The 21,687-nt window shown below is 35.8% G+C and overlaps 1 protein-coding gene across 1 annotated transcript; it reads left to right on the top strand.

The window, feature by feature from the left end:
- The first annotated feature begins 2,250 nt into the window (after positions 1-2,250).
- Positions 2,251-20,920, top strand: LOC118802285 (ribonuclease inhibitor-like). Its single transcript, XM_036562776.1, has 15 exons — positions 2,251-2,495; positions 5,479-5,513; positions 5,619-5,678; positions 5,954-6,304; positions 6,410-6,499; positions 7,892-8,057; positions 10,491-10,661; positions 12,660-12,833; positions 14,494-14,667; positions 15,112-15,285; positions 15,783-15,956; positions 17,482-17,655; positions 18,372-18,545; positions 19,095-19,141; positions 20,174-20,920. Exons 3-15 carry the CDS (start codon positions 5,621-5,623, stop codon positions 20,743-20,745), a joined length of 2,499 nt encoding a protein of 832 aa, XP_036418669.1. The 5' UTR covers positions 2,251-2,495; positions 5,479-5,513; positions 5,619-5,620; the 3' UTR covers positions 20,746-20,920.
- The last annotated feature ends 767 nt before the right edge of the window (positions 20,921-21,687 follow it).

Raw genomic sequence — 21,687 nt, 5'->3', positions numbered from 1 at the left:
GATTTATAGAATAGTATTATAATAGTATTGGCACCCATCATTAATATTTGGTGAAGAATAATCTTATCAAAGCTGGAGAACACTTGTTAAGGGATCTTGGACCACTTCTCCATGCAGAACATTTCCAGTTCCTTGATATTCTAAGGCCCTCTTTAATACACACCACAGGTTTTCAATTGAGTAAAATGGGAAAGGCTCTTAGAAGAATTATGATATGGGTTTTACAGTGGTTATGTTTATTATAAAGTGTTTAATCAAGTACATGTAATAAAGAGATGTGAGAAGTGTCCTTGTTTTGGAATTTTGTAATCATTCAGGCAGGAGATTTCCTGCTTTTTAGGAACTGGTATGAGGACAGATTTTAAAGCACACAGGCACAACAGCCTTTATTTCTAGCTGGATTGATCACTGTAATGGTCGCCTAACTGGACTTCCAAAAAAGACAAACAGTTTCAGATGATTCAGAATGCAGCTGCTAGATTCTCACTACACTGATAGAAATAAAGGTTCTGTGCAGGAACGTTTTACGCTTCGCTTAGAAGATGGTTCATGCTAAATTCCTGTGCATTTGCACTGCCAGTAAGATAACAGCATTAATAAACCAACATACACTCACAAAGCAAATAAAGCAGGGCTGTGAACGTCAATGGAACATCATGTTTCTCACTCAGTTTCTCCACCTATATCCACCCACCCATCTATCTATCTATCTATCTAATTAAGATTATAGTCCTAATTCTGTCACTGTGTGTCTCTCTTAATTTATGAACCTTAAAGATAAATAGCATACAACAGATTATGTAGCATACAACCTCCCCCCAAAAAAAAATTAATCCTGATTGATAGTCTAAGTTCTTCTAAAATATTCATAGCTTTCAAAACCTCTGCCATTATACCTTAAGTAGCCTAAATACTGTAAAAATTGCATTCAACCACATTTTATAGTTAACAAAGACATTGTATTACAGATCCAATCAAATTTCTAATAGCAAGTAACTGTTATTCCTTTTGCATTTTATACTTGTATAGATTTGAAAGGAAATATTTTAGTAATTCAACCCAAGTAGAAATATAGGATCTTTACTTGACTTTGTTGTATAGGCATTTTGGCAAAACAACTACCCTACAGTTTTGCCAACATCCAAGCATTTCAAGCAGCTCTGTAATGAAACGTAAATTGAACATGGGAATTAAATTCATGTATTAAATTTTAAATGACATAACATTGTGGAGAATGACATAGTATAACAGCAGAAAACAAAAGCGATTTAAATTAATCAGAATATGTGCCTGAGTTTGTGTCATTTTAATGTATAACAAAAAGAACTATTTGTGTTCCATTGATACCTGATAGTCCAACCACTGCAGGCTCCCCCAAACAGTTCATTTTGTCTGTGACATCCTTCTCTTCACTCACACGAACACAAACTAACAGTCTATCATAGCCATTAAAAGCAAACAGTCGTGTACAAAAGTTTGGGTGCCTCTGGTCAAATGACATGTTAACACATTGGAAAAAACAATGTGAAATGAGGCAAAAGTTATGTCATATTTAAAATTTTATGTTTTATCTTCTCCAATATATTAAATTCAGCACATAAATAGAAATTTTGCACTAAAATTGGCTAAAGAATGCCATATGTAAGTTTGTACCCTGTAGTTGTTTTCACATAGTAAATGATGTTTGTACGTTTTTAAAGATTGAATTTTACTTATTTAATTATTTTATTTAATTCCTTATTTGTATGTTTATTTTCAGCTGAAAATGCTTGATGTAGTAAATGAAATACATTTTTTTTATTGTCAGTAATTAAAAGTAAATTACATGTTAACCGCAGCATGCTACAGGACTCTTATTATGACAGCAAAGGTGTTTGTGCTTGAACAAGGAGAAGTTCTCTACTGCATGATCGTCATCCATTGTGGCCAAAAGAGAGCAGATAAAAAGTGCATTTCTTTGACAGTTTTATTAATTTCTTTATTTTGACTTGCTGTAACTACTGAAATGAATATATATAAAGGAATCCTCAAAGGCATATTTAGCTAGCTATTGGTAAATTCAACATTCATAATTATATTATTTATATCATAGCTCTGGCCTATACTCCACTGGAACAATCCTGTATGTGCTATTCGAATAGAGCTGCGTATAAATAGTTGAATGACACTCCCTTTTCTATCGGCTTTTCTTGATTTCGCTCTGTTGTTTGATTTGGTATCCATGTAGAAATAGGGCAAGAAGATTGACTCAAGTATAAAGCCTGAGATCAAAGTTCATATTGGTCTGTGTAATGATTTATATCTCAAGAGATCACCATATACTAAAAGGGAAAATGAGACTGTAGCTGCATGTGAAAGCAGACTTACTATATTTTGGTCAGTTCAGATGCCTTGTAGGTCTGAATCTGTATGGTCTTTGACCCCAGGGCATTGGCATTCAGTTATTCCTCACACGGCACAGTCGTTAAGTGAATGAGGAATTCAATGCACTTAGGGTAAGTCTTTATTTTACTTACTAATGTTAAATTGTTAACCCCTTAAAATCCAAGGCGTATTACATACTGAGGCTTATTATTCAGTAACAGGGGCTTCAGTGCAAACTGGTTGAGCTTTTCTTAATGTATAGAGGTGCGTAATAGAGCTTGGTCCCTGCTGGCGGGCCCTGGCCCGTTAAGGGGTTAATCAGTCATCACCTATAGCTGATTAAGCTGATTAAATTAAGCAATGGAAAATTTTCACTGTATAATACTTCTTTAATTTAGAATAAACAATAATGGTACACATACTCATGTATAGTTCTATGCAAACATTTGGATCAAATTACATATGTTGTTTTTCTAAATGTAAATAAGTACACATCCTACAAAGAGCACATTTCTTCACATGCACAATTATTGTTTATTTGCTGAATTTAGCACATTGAGAAAAAAAAGTAAAATACAAAATGTGGCCTGTGCAAAAGCTGTCGCACAATTTGTATTTTATGGTTTATTGTTCCAATATGTTGAATAGAAATTGTGCACTAAAATGTGCAGAAAATGCCATAATAAAGTTTGTTTCCGATAGAGAATGTAATGGGGGTGTTCAAACTTTTGCATATGACTGCGTAAAGAGTAACTTTTTGAACAGACATTTTCGACATTTCTGTTTTCAAACATTTGCTGTTTCTCAGGACTCAGTACACATTCTGCTGCACTTGTGCTTGAAAAAAACTTGAGTGATATGTCACAGATCAAATAAGCCCTCTAGAAGAAGACGTCAACTGATTTCTGTGGACTTTGGCCTTGTTATGAAGTTTGTAAAGCGTTTGTGCTGTTTTTTTATGCTCACACTTGGCCTTGTTTTATGATTAATGAGTAATGTAGTGCCTTGAATGGAGGCATTCAGGGTCATTTAATAAACTGTGCATATTTTCTATAAATTTCGCTCCTTCATGGCTCTCCTTGCTTTTGTGACAAATGCTGTTGTGTTTCATTTGATTACATTGAGTAAATGCATGTGGCTAAAATTTTATCAGATTACAATCCACATCCATTTTAATGCTGGCTTTTACAGGCCCTTGTACGCTTGGCCTCGCCATTTCCCCTCAGGGGGAATACCTAATGCCATCCTAAATGTCATTCCTTTACTTTTGACTTCAGCAGCAGAACTTGCCCAGAAATAATTTCCCTTTTCAAACCCACAAATAATGGAAGACAAAGCTATTTATAAGCCACAGCAGTAAACTACTTTAAAATGCTGAACATTTCAAAACCATAAGATTCAATTTGCTGGCCTTCAGGCTGCAAACTACTTCATCTGTTTTATATGGCTGCTGATACAACTTCATCACTTTACTAGGTGGCTGGCTAGTTGGCGTGGTAAAGGCTACACCACTACCAACAACAAAAAGAAAGGCCAAAAAAAGTATTTTTCTTTAAACTTTTAGAAATGACAAAATTGATTGCTAGACAAAAAGTTTATGGATGTTATGTTGAGACTTTTTTTGCATTGCAGAGTGGGTAAACAGAGTCAGTGTGTTGTTTTTTCACAATAGATTATAAAAAACAGGCAAGCACTTTTAAACAGAATGAAATATACTTGAATGGGCATTTTAAACATCTGGGCTGGGGTTCGGCAAACCAAATGTTAAAATGAGCAATTTTGTCCATTCAACCAAAATCCAAAACCACCTCGGGAGCCAAAACATTTTATGCCTATTTTACCATCTTGGCTGTAAATATGTCTTAGTATGTGCTAATGTGCTAGTATAGGCTAACAAATTTAATATAAACGAAAACACAGACTTACTTTGCTCTGCCTGAACTTAAGCTCAGCTATAGCTGCTTTTCTCGCATCACTGGCAGGACACTTTTCCTCAAAAGTAGAACATTTTCTTGTTAAATGTCTCTCAAAGTTTTTTTACGAGGCTGAAGTCAGCTTCTCATTTGCTAGCTTCTTGTTTGCATTTTACTATTCCACCTTAAAAGAATGTAACTGCAGCTTCATGACTTTTTAGTGTTTGATCATTTCTCATTGCAGATTATATGTATCAGGAAACCAGCTGGAGTGATTATAAATGCAAATAAGTCAATTATGGATGTTTGTCATAGATCTTTCTCTTTGCTGTTTCATTAGCCACTAGCTAGACAAGATTGTTGTCATTGCTATGGTGACCAGCATTAGCAGATATAGCTTACACTAACTCGAGCATTTAAAGCCATATAGTGTTAAAACTGTGTTAGAATGAACAGCAGAGCTTTATTTTACTGCAAAGGAGGATTATTTTATTTTTACCTAAAAATCTAATTCCGCTTTGGAGCCACAACAGGGCAGTAAAAGAGCCACATGTGGCTCCGGACCTTTATGTTGCCGACCCCTGGTCTGGGTGTACCACCAAAATATAAAATATAAATGGGAAACCCATATCTTAGAGACTGTAGCCTAGGTGTAACAGCCTTGAATACCGTAAAAGAGGTCCCCAGCCCAGTGAGAGATAATCAGCATTCTGCAGCCCTCAAAAAGAAAAATGTTCAAAAAACCTTCTGTACTGAGAGCTAACTTAAAGGAATGCTTTAGCAAGAAACCAAATTTGCACAATTTACCATGTACCCTGGTTGTAGTCAATCAGCCAAGACATGTTTGGTGTCCAAATTTTGCTTATTTAATGCTTTAAATACAAGTCTATAAAGACCTGGATGTGGTTTGAGTGGCTCGAGAAATGTTTTGTATTTTTGCAAAAGATTTGGGTGACCATAGACTTTTGTTTGATAGCAATGTTAGCCTCGTGACTCATGTGCTAAACTGAAGAATAAAAATTTGTCTTGGCTGCTTGACTACATCTGGGGTAAGTGGAAAATTGTGAAAATATGATTGTGTAAATATTTTCACTGAAACATTCCTTCAAAGGTTTTTGCGCTGTGTTTGGACTATGTGTGTTTTGTTTATACATTTGGTTGGTTTCTTCCTTACTGAACAATCTGAAAATAACTGTTTCAGACTGCATTGCTGAGTTTGAGGAAGCAAACAATTAGGTGAGTCTTTAAACAGCCTGCATTTTAATATAATACTACAAGTACTAGTAAATAAAAGCTATTGTGAAGAGTAAAAGAATAAAATGCATTTGCAATGTCTTTCAGGGATGAAGCTTTTCAGTGTGACTCTACTGATTTTTTCTGGTTTTATGAAGACCACATCAGGTAGGTGTCCACGTCCTATAACATATTTTTGCATAAATAAATAGTTAAGATGTAAACAAAGTCAAGGTGAAGGTATCACTTTAAAAGCTATTTAAAAGCTGTGTTTGAACGAAAGGGCTACAATTGCGGCATATATCATCCATAGGAATGGCATAAAAATTGGTGGCATTAATAATTTACTGCATTATTAATGTGGCAACTTTGACAACTCTAGTAATAGCACAAGAAATGACTTACTGATCTGAAAAGTATTTGACCTTTCTTTCTTATTCTAGCGCATTTGAAAGTAGTTGGTCCAGCTGCTCCCCTTGTTGCTGAAGCTGGTGAAGACATGGTGCTACCCTGTTCTATCCAGCCTAATATCAGTGCTGAGGACATGACGGTGGAGTGGTTCAGGCTGCATCTGACAGATACAATAGTGCATCTCTATGAGGCTTATGAAGACAAAAATGAGAAGCAGGTGGAGTCATACAGAGGGAGAACAGCTCTGTTTAAAGAAGAGCTGCAGAAAGGCAACACCTCGCTGAAACTCTCAAAGGTCCAACCATCCGATGAAGGAGGTTACAAGTGTTTTGTTGAGTCCAGCTCCTGGTATGATGACGTAACTCTTTATGTTGAAGTTAAAGGTAATAACCATCATATATATATATATATATGTTACATATCAAACATGGAATTCTAATTATTTTGTATTTGATCTTCTGTAAATCCACATCTGGTTTGTATTTCAGGAAAGGGTTTTCATGCTTGGAAGATTGCAATCATCTGCATTTCTGTTTTTTCCATCATATTAATTTCAGTCACAGCTTTCATCTTACAAGGTAATTTTTTATTAATCATTTCCGTTGATGACTCTTAAATATTTTAAAGAACATTGCATATATATTTTTCTTATTTGGATCAATGTGTGCATGTACAGTAAAGATAATATGAATTTATAATTTCATGACTTCTACAAAACTTTACTGTATCTCTCAGTGCGATCATATTCTAATCACTGCCACTCAAAATATTAAACACCATTATCACTTTTCATTGTCAGAGACCACCTATCAGTTATTTTCAGTCAAAGTGGCCGATAAGTTATTCCTTTTTTACCAGGAAAAAAAATATATAGCAATAGCAATTAGTTGTCTTCTCACAGTGGAAGGATGAACAGAAACACCTATAGATTTTTTTCAGATCCAAAGCAAGAGTGAAGCTTGATTTTCTCCTCTCTTTCAAAGATGAAAGCTTTATTTTATGGTGACAGTTTTGGTGATCTACCAGGTCTCACATGGTTGACTTTCCCTTTTCTTATGCAAGTGGATTATCTTATATCTAATCTCCTCAGAAAAATGTCCTTGTAGTCAATGGCTATTTTGAATGGAAATAAAGTAAATGAAGGGTGGTCTCCGACCTTTGCACTGTACTGTATGAAAGTTAATGAAGTAGGACTTTCATTAAAACAGGTTAACTTTACATATTGCTTCACTTCTTCTCATTAGTTGCTTGTTAGAATCTAAAAAACAATGCAATAGGCATTCTGTTGAAATAAAGCTACGACATAAAATCACAGTAATTTTACATGCCTAGAAATGTTCTGTTTAAGATATTTTAGTAAATATCTTAAACATATCATAACTAAAGGCTATTTGTACCTAAGTAGGTGCCAATACCACTATCATTTATTGTCACTACAGACACAGTAACATTCCAAAGCACATAATATTCATGAAATTCTAATGCAAATAAACTCTTTCATAGAAGTAACCCACTGCCACCATTTACTTTAAAGGTTAATTCCACAGAGTGGTTCATTGCAGAGAAACTTACCATCTAAAATTTCTTTACAATGGTGGTGATAGGAAACAGTGGTTGCAATGTCTACAACACAAATATAGCCATTTTATTCACTATCCAAAACACCCAGTGAAATTTTATGAATTTTTATTTGTGATGCTGATGGTGGGAAAATAGTGGTAAATCTGAAATAAATCGCTGTTGTTGGAAGAAAACCTTGTATCTCCAAAATGGTAACTTTACAGTAGAAGGAAAAAACCTACTTTACTTTTCATATAAGTCAATGGAACCAGGCTTTTTTCCAAGTCATTTTGGTCTGTTTTTTTTTTTGGTCCATTTTTCATGAAATTTACATACAATGTAAAGAGCAACAGGTACTTTCAAATTATGTCGAAAACTGAGAACGCCTTTGATTATTTCTTTAATTCTAGATAAATTCTCAGAAAAGAAGCTTTCTCCTGCACAGTGTTCAGCCATAGCCTACATGCGGCTCAAGTCAGAGTATGTGCGGAAAGAGTTGGATTTGAAGAAATACAACACATCAGAGGAAGGTTACAAGAGACTGATCCCAGCTATAACAAACTGCAGAAAAGCTCAGTGAGTACTTAAAGATGAAGAACCTCATATTGATCCTGTTAAATGAAAGAATGACACAGTACATATGCATATTACGTACACTTTAAAGACTTTCAGATTTGCATCCTTAAAGGAATGATTTTGCGAAAAAATTGACATAATTTTCCACCTACCCTGGATGTAGTAATCAGCCAAGATATGTTTGGTGTTAGTTTGGCTTCTTTAGTTTAGAAATGGGGCTATGAGGCTAATATCATAGTCACCCAATAGTCACCCAAATCTTTTCTGTAAAAACATCAACAAAACGTCACTCAGCCCACTTAGATCACATCCAGGTCTTAGTTAAGGTCACGCAGACTTGTTGATGTGGTTGAGGTCACAGTATGGCTTACTGTGACTGATAAAATGAACAAGATTTCGCAGTATAGCTAAATGCCGTGGGCAGCCATTTATAGACAACAGATGTGGTATTGATTTCTGACTGCCCCTTAAGGAAGATATTGGACATAGTTTAAGCAAGTTGAGAGAGATTTTAGGGATGCATTTACAGAAAAGATCTGGATGACTATTGACTTCTGATGTTAGCAATTTAAGCCTTGTAGCTAAACTAAAGAAGTTAAATTTGGATATAAAGCATGTCTTGCCTGATCACCCACATCTGGTGGAAAATTGTGTATATTTTATTTTGCACCAAACCATTCCATTAAGCAAGAGCAGGGAATTTATCGCCATACACTTTGCTGAATGGCCTTCCCACACTGTGTTTCAGTGGCATGTTGCATTCAAAAAGAACAGTAATCAGACAGGGAAAAGAAAGGCTTTGAGCCAGGAAATCTTTTTGGTTTGTAGAAGGGGCACGTCCAACAGATATTTTCTCTATTGGAACCAAAATCAGAACTCTGCACCTTAAACTCTCAAAATCCCAGGCTTATAATATACTAAGGCTTATTTTTCAGTAACTACAGGGACTTCAATGCAAACCAACGCAGCTATTTTAGTGTAGTAAAACTTTGGACCTGCCGGTGGGCTCTGGCCATTTAAGTGGTTGAGAAAATGAATACAAGGTTAAATGCTAAGTCACATTAACAATAGTGCAGTTTTTTGGCTGTTCTTCATGGCTGAATTTGAAATTTATTTCTGTACATCCCACTTTTCACAAAACAAATTACAAAGAATGTTCTGGAGAAAAGTGGGTGCATCTAAAAAAAGTTGGCAACAGGAATTCCATTACAGTGTTAGTGATTGGAACCAGGAGTCACAGCCTGTTCAACACAAGGATAACCGTTTTGCTGGCTACTAGGGACCCATGGAGGATTATGCGAAATGGAATAGTAGCAAAAGCAACTGAAAAGTATTGATGGTGTGCTAACAGAGATTTGTCTTTCTGATACAATGTCTCCTCCCTTCTGGGGAGACAGCATTTGGACCTGCCCCGTTCTGCGTTGGCTCACTCCAGCTTCAGCTCCACCCTTGCTTCCCCTTCTGGAGACTCAGCACATAGACTCACCCATTTGGCATTAGCTCTTCTCAGCTTCAGCTCCACCCTGGCTCCACCCCCTCATACTACAAATAACTGTGTCTCATTATTAGGACTCAATAACTTTCCTACCTGTGTTTTTGGTTTCAGAATTTAAATAAAATTTATAAAGGACCACTGATATTGGATTGGTACTCAGTATCCGCCAAAACCCAGGGTTCAGGTATCGGAATCAGTATTGGAAGAGAAAAACCGGGATCAGTGCATCTCTAATGTGAACTGAGCTCTTATACTTGGATGGAAGTGTAAACCATTCTTAAAACCTTTATGAAAACTGTCTGGTGTGATAAACAGCAAATACTATACTCTCGTCCATCCGCTCCTTTGATTCTAACACTAATTCATTTTGGCTCCATGTTTATATGATTTAATGAAATCTTGCTCCTTTCATTCTGTAGATTTTTTAGTCATGCTAGTAAGTTTACAGCCTCTTCTGCTGTTTCATGGTCTGTCAATGCCTCAGCTGTTGAGTAGGCTGGATTATCAACAAATTATTTTTTCTTGCTGATATGTTACATTCTAAAATTTAAAGCATTCTGTCGCATAGTTAGACAGATAAAACTAAATGAATTCAAACAGTATGCCTATTTCATGTACATGGATTTTTAGTAATTGTAATATCCATTATATAATAATTTTTTATTTGAATAAAAATAAGTTTTCTGTTGTATTTATAGTCAGTATAGTCAGTCAACATTTCAACTCATTTTTGTCATTCTGTAAGCAGTTAATCTCAGCATTCAAGATTTGATTTAGGACCTACTGAGACACTTAAAGAAAAGTTATAACTGAAAAAATATTTTGATCACAAATTTGCATGTTTGATTTTTTAAAATTAATCGTATCCTTTTTCTCATTTGGGAATGTTATAGGATGTTAATTATTTTACTCACTTTCCCGTTCTCCACTGCTTGCAGATTAGCTGGGTGTAATCTCTCTGGACTGTCAATTGAAACTTTGAGTGCAACTCTACAATCAGCAAACTTATCTCTGAAGAACCTGGACCTCAGTAACACCAACTTGCAAGAATCAGTGGTGCAGCTCTCTGCTGGACTGAAGAGTTCACACTGTAAAGTGGAAATACTCAAGTCAGTACTACTAATAATATGTTAGGTAACACTTCATATGAATCCTGTATTCATAATACATTATAAATGAATTTCTAAAGCATTATATGGTAGTATATTCTAGTACTGTGAAGTAAATAAAACTTTATAATGACCGGCATAAGCTTGTATAATTGCTTATAAGCTGTAATTACATGCATAACAGCTTAGAAAATAAGACTTGGAACATTATAATGTCAGATTTCACCAAGCACTGTAATATCTGTTCATAAGAACACTGTAAACATCAATGTTGTAAGGCACTATAACACACCATAAAAAGCTTCTGATATATTTCTGCATCATAACACATGCAGGCATATTTCCATGTAGACATTTGTTTCGTATAGAGCTGAACAGTGAGCATCACTTTTTAGCAGCTATGGTTCTGGAAGTAAAAATCCCATTAATTTTCTCTCTAGACAAATTTGAAAAATCCTTATATAAAGAGTTTTAGGCACCAATCAAACTAACTAGCTACGAGATAAATCATGACATTATAAATAATTATTTATAGCAAAAAATGGACAAAAAGGCAAGACAGGTACAAGACTGTTTTTCATCTCTGAATGAATAACTTTTCCCCCAGCTCTCAGCCAACTTCTGCAATTGCAAATTTTCTCTACTGATTTTCTGTATGTATTTGTGTTATTATTGTTTATATTATACTTTTTTCTACATAGAGTTTGTTTTTTCTTTCTGGTTTCTTGATTCATTTTTTACGCTTTGTTTCTAGGAAGTTGCTTAGCAGTCATAGTGAAACTTCTTAAAAAATATACACATGAATTGGGATGGTCATGTGATCTGCATGCTTGTTTATATTATGCAGCAGCATGTCATGATGAGTTCATCTGTGTGTAGTTCATGATAGCTGCCTTTAAGCTAACAAATATTTGATTGCAAAAACCCACCACAATTCCTGTCCTGTCTTTTACACTTGCCCTGACAGAACTGACAACAGAGAGCTGCTTTATGTTAGCCAGTGGATAATGAGACTAAATGACAGCTGTCCTTGTTTAGGAATGCTGCTAACAGTAGCAATAGCTTTAAATTAGCTTTGCAAATTCAAGCCTTAAACATTTTTTGCATTGGTGAATGAAGCAGAGCACTATATCCATATCTGATGCTCAGTGGCAGACCCCTCAATGGCATGAACTGCAGCGTGAGCCTCCCACACCTCACATTGTGCACACAATTATCTCACTTCACTTAAAGGCTGTAAAGAGCACCATTAAGGTATTATATACTGAAATTAAATTTCCTTAAGTGTTTCAAAAACTCACTTCAAAAAATAAACCTGTAATACAAAGTGTTACATGTACTTATACTTATAACTGTCTACAATGTTCTTATGAACAGATGTTGTAATGCATTATGGAACCTGACTTTATAAAGTCACATACGTTTGCTTTTTTAAGTGTTATGCATGTAACTATTCACAAGTAATTATACAAGTCATGCCCAGTGCTATAAGGCATTTTGTGTGTCATGTTACACCTTATTAATGCATTGATAATGTTACCATAAAGAGAACACTTTACTTGAACCCTGATACATAACATTAAAATAACCATGCCATAAGCAGGTCATAGCAGATGCTGTCATAAGTTGTGACTGATTATGTCCAGTGATAAAACAGTGGCATGTTACCATTACTGTTAATTATCATGGCTAACTTCTAAACACTATGTTCAGCAAAAACTAGCATGAGACATAAGCTGACATCAAACATTATGAAATCTGTCATGAAAATTAATGGTGATGGTAACATACTGTTATATTACAGAGCAAAATCTCTCCTGACAACTCATGACTACATATGACATCTGCTATGACATATTTATGGCATAGGTATGTCAATGGTATTTTCAAGTAAAGTGTTACTGAAATATGCAATAATATAGTATATTTGTACATTTGTTCAATTGTAATATATTCTGTAGAGTACATTCTAAGATACATTGCACTTTGTCTTCGCAGACTTGCTAAGTGTAAACTTGGCAAACAGTCTTGTGACATCCTGCTGTCAGTTTTACAAACAGAAAACTCTTCCTTAAAAGAACTGGATCTCAATAGCAATGACCTGCATGATTTAGGAGTGGATTCATTCTCTGATGGACTGAAAAGTTCAAATTGTAAGCTGGAGATACTCAGGTGAGCTTTCTGTAAATTTATTTTTAAGATGACTGAGCTGCCTTTAATTTGCAACTTATTTTGCATGCTTTTAGTCTCTAAAGAGTTACTATGTCTTTCACTAACAGAAAATCATACCAACACGACTAAATATTTCACACCCACGAGCAAAATGTCAAAGGAAATACCATAAATATTATATGTTTCCAGCAGATTCTTTAAAAAAACAGTATAAGCAGTATAATAGTATAAGCTTATACTATGTCTGAAAATGTTTTATTTCTATCTATATGAAGTATTAAATTTAGGCACATCTGACCCAGATTGGATATCAGCTAAAATATACCTCATCCAGTTCTGATCCCTTGTTTCTTGTTTTTTGCACTCTGTTTACTCCACTGTCATTTAACTGAGATAAACGAACATTATCCACTAGTACTTGAGTCCAATCTCAGAACCATAAATGAGTGGTCTCGGTCTCATCTCAGTCTCAGTCTCTTTGGGACTTGGACTAGTCTCAGAAGTGGGGTAAGGTGGACTGAGAAATTACTGTCAAGACCAGTTGATTGTGATACCTCCTGAAGCTAAATTATTATTAAATGTCAATAAAACCAGAATAAACAGAACAAAACAGACATTTCTCTGTATCAGGGATTCCCAACTTTTGCAAATCGCTGCTCACACAAATGACCACAAGAGCCTCCATGGATTTAACTGATTAGATCAGTGACATTGTACTGTGCAAATTCAAAGAAAAACCTTAATTTTTTCATTTCCAGAGAAAATGGCCATTATATACAATTTTAATTATAAATGTATCAATTTTTGTTATTAATGTATCAACAACATTAAATGTATTTGAGATTGCTTGGATTGTGAGAAGCAAGTGTGGAAGAATATCCCTGCAGATTGCTTTGAAAAACTGAATGCAAGTCTCCTGAAAAGAATGGAGGTTGTAATACAGGCAAAGGGTGGACACACAAAATAGTAAAGAAAATGATATTTAGTTGTTGAGGCTTCTGCTTAGTTTTCAATATATATGTTGTTAACACTTTATTTGGATGGTCCACTGAAGATGGTTTGTAGATGCTCAGTGCATCTTTAAGTAGCATTCAATTACAGATCTATTAAAATAAACTGAACTTGAAGATGAGTGTGAAAGATTCCATTAAATCTATCCCTAACCCTAACACTAACCTCAAGGCAAAACCTATGCCTACTCCCAAACCTAACCCTAACCAAAATGTTGTTGATATTCAAGTATCACCAGAAAGTTTGTTAATGATTTAAGTATCTACCTATTGTGTTTGATGCCAAATATGTGCAAAGTGATATTTTTGTAATGTGAATTTAAGCATGGATTTGAAATAATCACATTTACAGGACATTGTCAAGATACATTTAAATACTGATTGATCCAGATTTTTTCAGGCCTTGTGAAAAAGGCCTCATTATTATTATTGCTTTAGTTTTATTATTATTTTCAAAACAGTTTGAGGGTTGGAAAGCTAAATGTTCATTACCTAAAAGTTAAATAAAACAGTGTGATGTAGCAAACATAAATACATAAATAAATCAAATAAAAACTATGGTTAATGCAGACAGCTAGTGTACCAGTCTGTATGACTTCATGTCCTCTGACTGATTTATACTCTCTACTGTATTTATTTCACCTTTGCAGGTTAGGCTGCTGTAATCTCACTTTAGAGTCTTGCAAATCTCTCGCATCAGCTCTACAAATAGAAACTTCCTCTCTGAAATGTCTGGATCTCAGTAACAATGACCTGCAGGATTCAGGAGTGGAGCAACTTTCTGTGGGACTGAAAAGCTCGCACTGTAAACTGGAAATACTCAGGTGAGCTTTCTGTGGAATTGTTCTGGAATGAATGTTAAAGGAGCACTGATAGCTAATTCAGAACTAATTCAGTCATTGACATGAGTCATTCAAAGTAGAAGGGAATTGATGCTCTGTACATGTTACCCTGGTGGATGTTAGTAGTCCCCAAAATATTTTTTTGCAGATTTATGACCATTATGAACATTACATATAACTCAGAAGGTTCACTAGTCATTTTGGAAAGTAAATAAATGGTTGTAATGCTTTACTGTAGGCTACATGATAAGACTTCAATGGCAAAAAAAATTAAACAGTTTTCTCTTATATTCAACCAGTATGACATTAACCAATGATACATTTTAATGGAATTGTATTATAATTTGCTCATCAAAGTATATTTGTATGATTCCACATACTCTGGTTGAAGTGTACTCTGTACTGTATTTATTTCCACCTTTGCAGATTAGCCATCTGTGGACTCACTGTGGAATCTTGTAAATCCCTTGCATCAGCTCTGCAAACAGAAAATTCCTCCCTGAAAGATCTAGACGTCAGTAACAATAACTTGCAGGATTCAGGAGTAGAGCAACTCTCTGCTGGACTGAAGAGTTCGCACTGTAAACTGGAGATACTTAGGTGAGCTTTCTATGAATTTCCTCACTGTATTAGACACTGTAAGGTGCTTTAACAAGGCCAGTATTTTTAAAATGCAAGACAAGAAGTTTCTTGTAAAAAACTGCTACATTTATCAGATGAACACATTGTGAGTTAGAGTAGGTAGACAGATTGTGGTGTTGATGATAAATGTTCTATCCCCCCAAAGCTCATGAAAATTCCTCAACTTTTAGTAAATTTAATGTTATGTTGTCGATCATTTGCATAATTTCAATTTGTATTAAAAATATTTGTATTGAAACTTGAAGCACAAGTGTACAATAAATGGAAAAAAGATGTTATAAAAATCCACCTGAGGAATTTATAAGGTTGCTTAACAAAACATTGTCTTTTTACTATTATTGAAACAAATAAGATCAATTTTATAATTCAGCCTCATTGAAGTGCATCAGTCATGTTATACATAATTCCACATCCTCTGATCTGTGCTCTCTACTGTATTTATTCCACCTTTACAGTTTAGCCATCTGTAATCTCACTATGGAGTCTTGCAAATTTCTCACATCAGCTGTACAAACAGAAAACACCTCCCTGAAAGAACTGGACCTCAGTTACAATGAGCTGCAAGATTCAGGAGTAAACCTACTTGCTTCTGGACTGAAAAGTTCAAACTGCAAACTGAAGATGCTCAGGTAAGCTTTCTATGAATTAGTTCTGGAAAGAATGTTGTGAAGGTGTTGTGAGGCAATTTTACAAAGGCCAATATTTCAATTTCATTTTTTAATATTTAAAGACAATAAAATGTATTTTAACTTTATATGGTATACAAAGGTGAGCCAAGAATTAATTTATTTACAGCACAATAAAAAGGGCGATTTTCTGAAATATCAACATAGTGGTAACAGAGAGTTACATTTATTCTGAGGACTTGCCAATAATGTTGCATCCTAAAAAAAAACTGTGGTGTCAATCTAGAACAGTAAAGGGTTGTAAACCTTTCCCACATTTTCCTTTCAATGAATCTGATCAACAAATCTCTCATGGATCTTCAAATTCTCCAGTTTAGCACAGTGAAAAATTTATCTGATCATCTTGAGAATGAGAAGGAGAGGCAGATGAGTTCCACCTGAACAGATCCAGGCACTTGGCTGAAAGAGTAGTAAATGCTAAGTCTCCTTTGCTTTTGGTAATAAGTAAATGGGATTGCAAATTCCAAAAAGAGCCTTGACTGCAGCCAGTTTGAGAAGTATCATATTACTTTCTAAGTTGAAGACGCATCCGCCCTCAATGAAATCTTCATACCACCTGAGTTTTGGACATAATGTTTGTGAAAATTTTAATTTACCTGAGCCATTACAAAGAGCTAGATTATTTTACTTAATGAAATGAATTGAAAAATAAATAAATAAATATTCTAGGAAACTCATGACACAGTACTGCCCACACTTCATGCAGGCTGTAAAAATGCATCAGGTTTTAAAATCACTTCAAGGGTGTCTTTTCCAGCCAGCTTAGTCTGCAAAAAAGGCCTCAATCTCTTGGTCATTAAAGAAGTTGCAGTGCTTTAGAATGCATCAAAGTATCAATCTTCTGTGAATTTCCAAAACTGGGGTTGAATTCAAATTTCTCTGTTTATCAATCAACAACCAAGTGGAAGTGGAGGAATATGGAACAGGCATCTAGGGATGAGGGGTAATTGCCAAACAGAACCCAACTTTTGTTATGATTTATATGTCATAACAAAAGGAGTATATATCACTATATGACTATAAAGAGAGAGGGAGAAGAGGAGGAAAAATCTATCCATCTGTGATCCTTGGAGAAATAAAGAAAAACATGCCCTCTTCACTACATTTCCCATTGTTTTAAAACATTTATTTATTGCCCTAACACTGGTTATGGAAACAGGAAGAGTCGACGAACTCCTGGACTTGAATTAGAAATGAGGAAATGCTTCAGCTATATTTTTCATTAGAATTTCTAGGGGTGCTAATAATTGTGACTCTTGATTTAGTTAAAAATGTTTTTGATGAGCGTTTTTGTATTTTTTTATTTCAACTAAAGATTTCTCTCAGATTTTATTTAGATTAAGCTCAATAACCATACATTTTAATGACCTTTTCATTAATAATGCCAGTAATTTTGGAGCTGACTGTACATGTCATCTGACATAACAAGTTTAATGTAAGATCTGTTGCGTTCTCTCTTCCTTTGCAGACTAGCTTTGTGTCATCTTGAAGAAAAATCTTGCAAATATCTGGGATCAGCATTAAAACTGGCAAACTCTTCCCTGAAAGATTTGGATCTCAGCAGCAATGACTTGCAGGATTCAGGAGTTGAACTGCTCTCTGATGGACTAAAGAGTTCAAATTGCAAACTCGAGATACTCAGGTGAACTTTCTATATATTTCTGAGTGATTAATGCTAAGATGCAATGCTTTAATGTTTTACCAAGATGAAATGACTGTTGCTTTTGTTAATATTCAATAATAATTCAGCTTCCAGAGACTGCTAGTTTATGGTCTCAAGACCAAGATTGGACTTGAGCCCTACAACACCAGATTTTTCCACCTGTGTGTAGTTTGTTTCCCCACTTTCCTTATGTTGTCTAGTCTTATCTTGGACAAAGACCACATTGAGTCTTTGTCCTTTTTGTCCGGTCACATGTTGTGCTTTCGCACAAAATACCTTTCCTTGAGTGGATTTTGTTTATGGATAGCAATCAGTGGCTCATGAGCTTGTTCTTTTATTGAGTCACACCCACATGAATAAGGTCATGGTTCAAGTAAATTCAATGTTTATATGATAGTTTCATGAATCAGATACAGAGTAGTGTGTGCATAATCCCAGTGCCTGAATCTCTGCTCATTTCTGTGATGATGCTTGATTTGACTCCTGGCCATAAATGGTTTTGGCATTACCAGGGTTTGAACTTGCAGTCTTCTGACAATATGGTAAAGCTTTTGCACACTTGGGAGCCCCTGACATATGGTTTTAAATCCAAACTATGCATGTCTTTTCTTTTCCCTGAGATGTACCATTCTGATCAAAGAATCAGTTTTCTGTAAATGTCATATCTCTCACTTATTTTTCTTTTCTGTCTGTAGATTGTCTGGTTGTTTGATCACAGAGAAAGGCTGTTCTTCTCTGGCTTCAGCTCTGAGTTCAAACCCCTCACACCTGAAAGAACTGGATCTGACATACAACCACCCAGGAGACTCAGGGAAGAAGGTGCTCTCTGCTAGACTGAAGGATCCATGCTGCAGACTGGAGACACTCAGGTACATAAAACTGTGTTGATCTGTGTGTTTCTGTACTGAAGTCAGAATTACTGAAGACCATGGTTACATACTCATTCTAAACTTGTGACAAGGCTTATCAGTAGTTTGATCCTAGAATGTGTAGGCTGTACTGTGCAGTAACAGTTCCCTATACTATGCAACTACAATAGTATAGCAATTGCTTGCAGGGTTTTTATATAGGGTGTGTGGAAGGTTAAATGTCATTACTAGAAGCAAGCACAGAACATGGTGTAATGTATTCCCCTGTCTTAGCCTCTGTCTGTGTCAGCCCTTGTTTTCCATCCTTAGTCCTGTTCTCCAGCCATATGCTCCTTTTTGTGTTTGTGCACCTCCTGTACTATGCCCCGCACTTGTGTTGTATGTATGTGATCCCTTGCTTTAGCTAGTGCAAATAGGCTAAAGTGCAATGATACCTATGAGCAAAGATACATGGTTACTTAAATGAATATAAGTTGGGGAGTTGGGGAGAGTATTTTAATGAATATATTAAAATATAAATATGTGTGTGTGTTTTTCTCTCTTCTTTAGGTTGGACCATGTTGGGAAGATCAGAATCAAACCAGGAATGAGAAAATGTAAGTTTGTGTAGGCCTGTCTCTGGTGACTATTAAGCAAGTTGCCATGGTAACAGCCCTCAATAACTGCTAAAAAAGTAAAAAAGTTTAAAAGCCACTTCATTTATTTACTGATTTATTAGACTCTAGAAGTTTAACAAGCACTAGAGGGAAGACACTAGAGTTCCCACACATGACCATAACTGAACTTTTAAATATGTTGGGTGATGTGATATCCTACGTTTAATACAATACTTATTATACCTGATATAGATGTAATTGTTTTAGAAACATGGCTGTTGAGTTGAACATGCTCAGTGTTGCAGGCAGATATATCTCGTATCTGTACAAAAACCCACCTGTTAGGTATGGCGTATATTTCAGTATATCCTCAAACCACAACAACAGGTTTCAAACATCAAACAAAACAGCTTCAGGTCTTGGATCTCATACATTAGGTGAAATCGGCTGTTTCAAATGGTCTCAGGTGATGTGACCTCAGAGAAGAAGGCAATAGGCTAAACCTCAAATGGTAAAGGTCATATGACATTCTAGATTAATTACGTTTTGTGGCCTTATTAAAGAATTTTTTTTTCATATGTTATTGTATTGGTGGCAAATGAAACCAGATGCTCGCAGCAGAGGCTTGAATCCAAAGCTTTAATATCAAAGGGGCAATCCAAACTCACAGTCAGTAAACACAAGCAGAAGGTCGATATCCAGAGAATTAGAACAGTACCAAAGGGCAAGAATCGTGGTCTTAAACAGAAAATGGGTCATACACAGAGTAACAAATGAAACATAATGGAAACGCCCGGTATGCACATGAGTGACGATACTTCACAAAGAACTAAAGCTAAGGCTTAGGCTTATATACTAAACTAACAGACATTTGTAACAAGCAACAGGTGTTGGTGGTTGCCAACCACGCTATAGCAATGTAACTGGGACATAATGCTTTCAAGCTGGTCTCCCAACCTCTAATCACATTGCCAAAAATGATTGTGTTTTAAAATAAATAAATAAATAACCCATCTCTCTTCTTGTGTGCAGATGTCTGTGAGCTCACACTGGACCCAAACACAGCACACACACACCTCTCTCTGTCTGAGGGTAACAGAAGGGTGACATGGGTGAAAGAGCAGCAGGAGTATCCTGATCATCCAGAGAGATTTGATGTCTGGAGTCAGGTGCTGTGTAGAGAGAGTCTGACTGGACGCTGTTACTGGGAGGCTGAGTGGAGTGAGAAAGCTATTATAGCAGTGGCATATAAAACAATCAGCAGGAAAGGAGGCCATTATGACTGTGGCTTTGGAGGCAATGAAAAGTCCTGGCGTCTGCACTGCTCTAGTAACAGTTACTCTGTCTGTCACAATAAGAATGGAGCTTCAATACATGCCCCACCATCCTGCACCAACAGAGTGGGAGTGTATTTGGACTGTCCAGCCAGCATTCTGTCCTTCTACAGCATCTCCTCTGATACACAAACACTGACCCACTTACACACATTCCACCCCACGTTCACTGAGCCTGTCTATGCAGGGTTTAGGCTTTATCCTGACTCCTCGGTGTGCTTGCCTGTGTGTGAGACAGAAGAGCCTACTGAGTCCTGGAGGAAAAGCTGAGTCTTCGGGGAAATACAAACAACTTCGTCGTCTGCTCCTAATGACTCTCTGGACTCCCATAATTCCCCAGACCAACACATCATAGACACATGCCCTCCATTACCCAAACACGGACAGCTTCATAGAAGCAATGAATATTGATTTCATTCATCTGTGTTTTACTGTCTAGTTTTGTATAAATACCCATTTGTTTGTCAAGCTTGTTGCTAAGTATTGCCATCATCACTGTGTGCATACCGAGCATTTTCTTGTTTTTTTGTTTTTTTTTGCCTTTTTTGTTCTTTTTTTTGCCCTGTTTTGTTAGTGTTTATTGGTTTTCTCTTCTTGCCTTGCACTTCTGATTTGATTGCCTGATTATCTGTTTTTTGGTTTTTGACCTTAGCGTGTATCTCGACTACATTTTGAACTCATCTATGTATCTGCTTTTTCTACTTGTGGTTTTGACCTGGCCTGACTTTGGTTATTTGACTTCAAACTGCCCTTTCAACATTAAAGCCCTTTCTCTAGGTTATAACAGTGAGGTTTGTCACAGCCACATTACAAATCATTTAAAATCTATTTGATATATCTAATATTTCTCATTCTGAGTTTGCTGTTGGAATATTCTAAGTTCATTTCACTTATTTCTGGACATTTTACCTTGTGTTAGGTCACTATAAGCTTATTATGATTATTACAAAGGAATTAACCAATGATTGGTTATGATTCAGGAATCAACTGTTTTTGCAAAATTACCAGAGCCCTACTTTCCCTGCCTCAAAATATGATAAGATTCAAAACTATAACACTAATTTAACCCAAACTCTAGTAGCACAGGTGAGGTTTCCTTTGAATGACTTTTCTCTGTGTATGATCTTTGTGATTCCTAATGACAATTCTGTCTAACCAGTCCTAACAAGACAATCAAGTTCTGTACTCTTTTCTTTACAGTGGTGGTGATAG

The sequence above is a fragment of the Colossoma macropomum genome, unplaced genomic scaffold (genome assembly GCF_904425465.1).
Source record: "Colossoma macropomum unplaced genomic scaffold, Colossoma_macropomum, whole genome shotgun sequence".
Classification (NCBI taxonomy): Eukaryota; Metazoa; Chordata; class Actinopteri; order Characiformes; family Serrasalmidae; genus Colossoma; species Colossoma macropomum.
The sequence above is the reverse complement of the archived record's forward strand: the minus strand, read 5'-3'. Positions and strand labels throughout refer to the sequence as shown.

Coding starts and splice junctions, on each gene's coding strand:
- LOC118802285 (XM_036562776.1), top strand. CDS start 5,621: ATGAAGCTTTTCAGTGTGACTCTACTGATTTTTTCTGGTTTTATGAAG. Junction 10,662..12,659: donor TGTAAAGTGGAAATACTCAA/GTCAGTACTACT, acceptor TTGTCTTCGCAG/ACTTGCTAAGTGTAAACTTG. Junction 14,668..15,111: donor TGTAAACTGGAAATACTCAG/GTGAGCTTTCTG, acceptor CCACCTTTGCAG/ATTAGCCATCTGTGGACTCA.